At 48.2% G+C, this 7,500-nt stretch overlaps 2 protein-coding genes across 2 annotated transcripts in view; both read right to left on the reverse strand.

Moving 5' to 3' along the window:
* Positions 1 to 2,297, reverse strand: part of LOC143288761 (uncharacterized) — a 10,862-nt gene extending 8,565 nt beyond the window's left edge. Inside the window, exon 1 of the mRNA XM_076597388.1 lies at positions 1,254 to 2,297. Coding sequence (XP_076453503.1) covers positions 1,254 to 2,297 — 1,044 coding nt within the window. The remainder of the gene's footprint in view (positions 1 to 1,253) is intronic.
* Positions 2,298 to 4,294: 1,997 nt separating this feature from the next.
* The window catches only part of LOC143288762 (uncharacterized), a 6,297-nt gene continuing 3,091 nt past the window's right edge, over positions 4,295 to 7,500 (reverse strand). Inside the window, exons 4-8 of the mRNA XM_076597390.1 lie at positions 6,915 to 7,031; positions 5,224 to 5,289; positions 4,950 to 5,096; positions 4,419 to 4,545; positions 4,295 to 4,329 (exon numbers count right to left, since the gene is read on the reverse strand). Coding sequence (XP_076453505.1) covers positions 4,295 to 4,329; positions 4,419 to 4,545; positions 4,950 to 5,096; positions 5,224 to 5,289; positions 6,915 to 7,031 — 492 coding nt within the window. The remainder of the gene's footprint in view (positions 4,330 to 4,418; positions 4,546 to 4,949; positions 5,097 to 5,223; positions 5,290 to 6,914; positions 7,032 to 7,500) is intronic.

The raw sequence follows: 7,500 nt of genomic DNA on the forward strand, positions 1-7,500 counted from the left end.
AAAGCGGAGTATGGCTGCCTACATGGGAGGGTAAAAATGGTCATACACGTAAAAGCCCACTCGTGTGCATACGAGTGAACGCAGAAGAAGAAGAAGAAGGAGGAGGAAATCGTTGGAAAGAGTAATACATTCATTCAAAAAGGGAACCAAAAAAGTAACATGATGTACTAGTTGACAACTAAAACTGTGCTAGACAGAAAATGTTTTTTGTTGGTGACAAAACTGACCTGAAATGCTGTGTGAAATGGAAACGTACCAGCTGATTACAAAACTAGCCCAAAATGATGTGCTGAATGGAAATGCACCAAAAAACAAACTTTGTCTGAGTTACTGTGCTTGATGGAAATATTTACTGGCCAATAATAAAACTGGTCCAAAATGCTGTTCTAGATTGAAATACACTAATTACTAATAAAACAAGTCTGATATATTAGGAAACAGACTTAAAATGGAAGATGACATTTCTAGTAACTTCAGAAATAATATAACTCTATACAGAAATGATCCCAAGCAAGAATTATTCACAGGATTTATGATTAATTTTGTTGGCATTCTTGGCCAGTAGCACCAGCATCTACTACCCTCACGCATGAAAACCATGAATGTTACCACTACATTTTCATCACAGTAGTATTCCAACCACAAATTAGGCTGTAAAAAAAACAAGAGAGGCAAGGCCTTCAAGACTCACTTGTGATAAATTAAGTCCCCTAGCATTAATTACAGAGTAATTTCCCTTTTTTACTATCTGCACCAAAACGTTTGCAAAATAAATAAAAATTCCATGCTTAGCAAAAGAAGTTCCTGTTTGAACAAATAATGATAATAATGACTCCTTTTGTTGTTGTGTCAGAATAAGAGGTCAAAGTGCCAAGTTTAGAGAATACAGAAAATATAAATATAACGGTAAATGCAGTCTGCATATAATTAGGCTTCTTTTTTTAATTTTTTTGTGCCCATCCCAGAGGTGCAATATTGTTTTAAACAAGATGACTGGAAAGAACTGAATTTTTCCTATTTTTATGCCAAATTTGGTGTCAACTAACAAAGTATTTGCAGAGAAAATGTCAATGTTAAAGTTTACCACGGACACGCAGACACACGGACACACACACACACACACACACACACAGCCAACCGAACACCAGGTTAAAACATAGACTCACAAGTGAGTCAAAAAGGAAAAAAACAAAGAAAGGCAAGAAAAAAAAAGAAAAAAAAAGCAAGCCAACAAGATACCTGCCCACACTTGCCTGCAGACGCAGATGCTCCAGTGAAGGGTTGGCACTGAGGAACAGGCGGAGGCACTGCACTGGAAAACGCTGCTGCTGCTGCTGGCTGCTGGCCTCCACCTGAGCCTCCACCTTGCTGCTGATGGACAGCATCTTCAGCCTGGGACTGTACATCAGGGCTGGGGAGGAGGTGGAGCGGGCTGCTGATGACCTGACTGATGTCCCTTCCCAAGACGCCCCCAACAACTGACCCCATGGGAGGTTGGGGGGCCACCGGGAGTCAGGCGGAGAGGCCTCATGATGGAATGGATCTAACGGCCAGGACTCATCTGCACTCGGTGGGCGCTGGTCACTTGGGTGCTCTTCACATGCTGACCTCTCACTGTCCTCGCCATGATCTGACCTTTCACTGTCCTCGTCATGACCTGACCTTTCACTGTCCTCGTCATGACCTAACCTTTCACTGTCCTTGCCATGATCTGACCTTTCACTGTCCTTACCCTGATCTGACCTTTCACTGTCCTCGTCATGACCTGACCTTTCACTGTCCTTGCCATGATCTGACCTTTCACTGTCCTTACCCTGATCTGACCTTTCACTGTCCTTGTCATGACCTGACCTTTCACTGCCCTCGTCATGACCTGACCTTTCACGGTCCTTGCCATGACCTGACCTATCACTGTCCTTGCCATGATCTGACCTTTCACTGTCCTTGCCATGACCTGACCTTTCACTGCCCTCGTCATGACCTGACCTTTCACTGTCCTTGCCATGACCTGACCTTTCACTGTCCTTGCCATGACCTGACCTATCACTGTCCTTGCCATGATCTGACCTTTCACTGCCCTCATCATGACCTGACCTATCACTGTCCTTGCCATGACCTGACCTATCACTGTCCTTGCCATGATCTGACCTTTCACTGTCCTTGCCATGACCTGACCTTTCACTGTCCTTGCCTATGACCTGACCTATCACTGTTATTGTTATGACCTGACCTTTCACTGTAATTGTGGTCTGACATGAAAGACTGTATGGCACCATTCTCTTGTGAGGCGACAGCATTCTCCTGCAAATTGGAAGACTGAGTGACAGTGTTCTCCTTTGGGATGGAAGACTGCATGACAGCATTCTCCTGTGAGATGAAAAACTGTGTGACAGTGTTTTCCTGTGAGACAAAAGACTGTGTGATAGCATTTTCCCGTGAGACAGAAAACTGCATGACAGCATTCTCCTTTGAGCTGGAAAACTGTGTGACAGTGTTCTCCTGTGAGATGGAAGACAGCATGACAGCTTTCTCCTGTGAGATGGAAGACAGCATGGAAGCATTCTCCTGTGAGATGGAAGACTGCATGACAGCTTTCTCCTGTGAGGTGGAAAACTGTGTGGCAGTGTTCTCCTGTGAGATGGAAGACAGTGTGACAGCTTTCTCCTGTGAGATGGAAGACAGAGTGACAGTTTTCTCCTGTGAGATGGAAGACAGTGTGACAGTTTTCTCCAGTGAGATGGAAGACTGTGTGACAATATTCTCCTGTGAGATGGAATACTGCATGACGGAATTATATTGTGAGATGGAAGACTGTGTGACAGCTTTCTCCTGTGAGGTGGAAGACTGCGTGACAATGTCTTCCGGTGAGAGGTTCCTGTCTGGCAAACACTCTACGTCCCCAGCAGCAGAAAAGTCTTCTTGATGCTGCCCTGATCGCTGCCCAATGTGCTTCCCCTGACCACCCGCAGCCTTCATCTGTTCTGCATTATTCTTGTCTCTGCTCAGATCTGAAACACCACGGTCCTGGCTGACATTGGCCTGACCAGTTTCTCTTCTATGACATGACACACCACCTGTGTCACCCCTGTGACATGTCACTGTCACCTCACCACCTGTGTGACACCTGTGACACGTCACTGTCACCTCATCACCTGTGTGTTCCCTGTGACACGTCACTGTCGCCTCACCACCTGTGTGTTCCCTGTGACACGTCACTGTCGCCTCACCACCTGTGTGTTCCCTGTGACATGTCACTGACACCTCACCACCTGTGTGACACCTGTGACATGTCACTGTTGCCTCACCACCTGCCTGTTCCCTGTGATATGTCACTGTTGCCTCACCACCTGTGTGTTCCCTGTGATGTGCCACTGTCGCCTCACCACCTGTCTGTTCCCTGTGACATGTCACTGTCACCTCATCACCTGTGTGTATCAAGTGACACGTCACTGTCGCCTCACCACCAGTGTGACACCTGTGACATGTCACTGTCGCCTCACCACCTGTGTGATCCCTGTGACACGTCACTGTCGCCTCACCACCAGTGTGTTCCCTGTGACACGTCACTGTCGCCTCACCACCTGTGTGACACCTGTGACATGTCACTGTTGCCTCACCACCTGTGTGTTCCCTGTGACGTGTCACTGTCACCTCACCACTTGTGTGACACCTGTGACATGTCACTGTCGCCTCACCACCTGTGTGTTCCCTGTGACATGTCACTGTCGCCTCACCACCTGTGTGTTCCCTGTGACATGTCACTGTCGCCTCACCACCTGTGTGTTCCCTGTGACATGTCACTGTCGCCTCACCACCTGTGTGTTCCCTGTGACATGTCACTGTCGCCTCACCACCTGTGTGTTCCCTGTGACATGTCACTGATGCCTCACCACCTGTGTGTTCCCTGTGACATGTCACTGTCGCCTTACCACCTGTGTCTTCCCTGTGACACGTCACTGTCACCTCACCACCTGTGTGACACCTGTGACATGTCACTGTCACCTCATCACCTGTGTGTTCCCTGTGACACGTCACTGTCGCCTCACCACCAGTGTGACACCTGTGACATGTCACTGTCGCCTCACCACCTGTGTGTTCCCTGTGACACGTCACTGTCGCCTCACCACCTGTGTGACACCTGTGACATGTCACTGTCGCCTCACCACCTGTGTGTTCCCTGTCACATGTTGCCTCACTGCCCTGGCCACCAGTGTGACACAAAGACATAGCCTGTCGTCCATTCCGTGTCAAACCCTCCTCCCTCCCTCCTTCCTTTCTTCCCTGCTGGAACTGATCAACTCTCCACTCCCCACCCTCCCCTTCCACCCTCTGCCCATCCACAGAAGTGGACCAAGGTGTGGTGGGGGTGGTGTTGGGGATGGTGGTGGTAGTGGTGTTGGGGATGGTGGTGGTGATACTTTCTGCTGCTGCATTGGCGGCTGTGCTGACGGGGGTGGGGCATGCCGCGTGACGGAGGTTGCGGAGGAAATGTTTGGCGGACAGTTTGCTGTGACCTGAGAGGTACAGCAGGCCATAGAAGTCCACCTGTGAAAACACACACACACACACACACACACACACACACACACACACACATACACAAACACACACGCGTGCGCGCACACGGACACACTTGCACACGAACACACACACACACACACACACACGAACAAACACATGCACATACACACACACACACACACATAAACAGAGTGAGGTACAGCAACGTATAGAAAGCCACCTTCACACACACACAGAGACACAGACATAAACATACACAGACACACAGTGAGATACAGCAACCTATAGAATTCCATCTTCACACACACACACACACGCACGCACACACACACACACACACACACACACACAGAGGAAAGGACAGAGTGATGCAGGAGACAGCTGAGAGAGGCAGAGGACCAGCACCAGACAGGCAAAGTACTCACTACCTTGGTCTCCTGTGCAAGGAGAGAGCGCAGGGAGGGGCCGGTGAGGGAGGCCAGATGAAGCAGCCCTGTGTTGGTGAAGTTGTCACACCCAGACACATCCACTGTGCTCAGCTGACACTGCCAGCCACTCTGTCCATCTTTACGCTTCTGAGAAAACACAATACATCCAATATCAATACACACATCCTGACATTTCCACTGTGCTCAGCTGACACTGCCAGCCGCTCTGTTCATCTTTACGCTTCTGAAGACGCAATACATCCAATATCAATACACACATCCACGACAAGTTTGCTGTGCTCAGCTGACACTGCCAGCCGCTCTGTTCATCTTTACGCTTCTGAGAAAACACAACACATCCAATATCAATATACACATCCACGACAAGTTTGCTGTGCTCAGCTGCCACTGCCAGCCACTCTGTCCATCTTTACGCTTCTGAGAAAACACAATACATCCAATATCAATACACACATCTGTGACAAATTTGCTGTGCTCAGCTGCCACTGCCAGCCGCTCTGTTCATCTTTACGCTTCTGAGAAAACACAACACATCCAATATCAATATACACATCCACGACAAGTTTGCTGTGCTCAGCTGACACTGCCAGCCACTCTGTCCATCTTTACGCTTGAGAAAACACAACACATCTAATATCAATACACACATCCTGACATTTCCACTGTGCTCAGCTGACACTGCCAGCCACTCTGTCCATCTTTACGCTTCTGAGGACGCAATACATCCAATATCAATACACACATCCTGACATTTCCACTGTGCTCAGCTGACACTGCCAGCCACTCTGTCCATCTTTACGCTTGAGAAAACACAACACATCCAATATCAATACACACATCCTGACACTTCCACTGTGCTCAGCTGACACTGCCAGCCACTCTGTTCATCTTTATGCTTCTGAGGACGCAATACATCTAATATCAATACACACATCCTGACACATTTACTGTACTCCACTGACATAGACACTGCCAGCTGTTCTCTCCACCCTTATGTTTCTGAGGACACAATACATCTAATATCAGTGTGCAAATCCTGACACATCCACTGTGCTATGCTGACACTGACACTGCCAGCTACTCTGTCCACCCTCACACTTCTGAGAAAACACAACACGTCCAATATCAGCACACACATTTCGTGACAAATTTGCTGTGCTCAGCTGACACTGCCAGCCACTCTGTCCATCTTTATGCTTCTGGGAAAACACAACACATCTAATACCAATACACACATCTTGACACTTTTGCTGTGCTCAGCTGACATAGACGCTAGCAGCTGTTCTCTTCATCCCTATGTTTCTGAGGACACAATACATCCAATATCAATACACACATCCTGACACATCCCCTGTTTCTCCCACTTCCATTTCTGAGAACACAACACATCCAGTTCAAGACACACATCCTGACACAATCACTGTGATCAGCTGACATTTCACTGCCAGCTGCCCTCCATCCCCCTCCCAACTCCCCGGCCACCCCACACCACTTCTTAGGACACAACACATCGAATCCAATTACACACAGATTGACAAACTCACTATATTACACACCACCTCATCAGTAGTACCATGCCTCCACCCCCTACTCCACCTTTCCCCTCCACTTCTGACAATACACACATCAATACAGCCATGCTCCAACTCCCTTCACCATTCCTCTCTGCATGTGACGGTATGATAGTCAGTCATGTCCAACTATGACCATCAGAACAGCAGAAGAGGCAACTGCTCATGACAACACAACAGTAACACACAACATCACACCAATACAGCCATGCCTCCACTCTAACCCTGATGACATAACACTCACACACACAAGGACACCTGACAGGTGTACAACACAGGGACAGTGACTGTCACCTCCTGACAGGTGTACAGCAAAACCATAGTCCTCTACATCAGGTGCTGCGATAGGTGCAACACCTGCCTGCCTCCCTACCTGTCCGGTCAGCTCCAGGTAGTTCTGGAGAGCAGGGTGGAGAAGAAATGCAGAGTCTGTGATGGACGTATTGTTCAGTATCAGGTGACGCAGACTGCCACACGTCCTCAGCAAGTCCTGGTAAAGGTTACAAGGCCACGGTCAGCATTAGTGTTGGCATTTGCGGTGGTGTTAACAGATTCAACAGCTTTTTTTTGTTGTTGTGGTTGCTGCCCCATCATCTGCACCGTTTCAATGGCATTACTCCCACACCACTCATTCTAAGTCCCCCATACACAGCAACACCAGGGTTTGCTTTTCACAGTCCCATTGTCATCAGTCCACAGGGAACTATCAATTGCAGGTTGCCAGGAGGCTACAAACTTGAGAAGCCCCTGTACTGCCTCTGAATACCACTTCTATGGTGTTCAGAAGTGCCTGCTCTGATTTAATGATAATAATAATAATGGTACTTATATAGCGCTGAATCTTGTGCATAGACAAATCAAAGCGCTTTTGCACCAGTCATTCACCCGCATGCGTAACTCTAAAACTGGAGAAACTGAAGACAAGGAAGAGGCATACTAAGGACACCACCTGCTAAACC

Source organism: Babylonia areolata, chromosome 13 (assembly GCF_041734735.1).
Source record: "Babylonia areolata isolate BAREFJ2019XMU chromosome 13, ASM4173473v1, whole genome shotgun sequence".
Classification (NCBI taxonomy): Eukaryota; Metazoa; Mollusca; class Gastropoda; order Neogastropoda; family Buccinidae; genus Babylonia; species Babylonia areolata.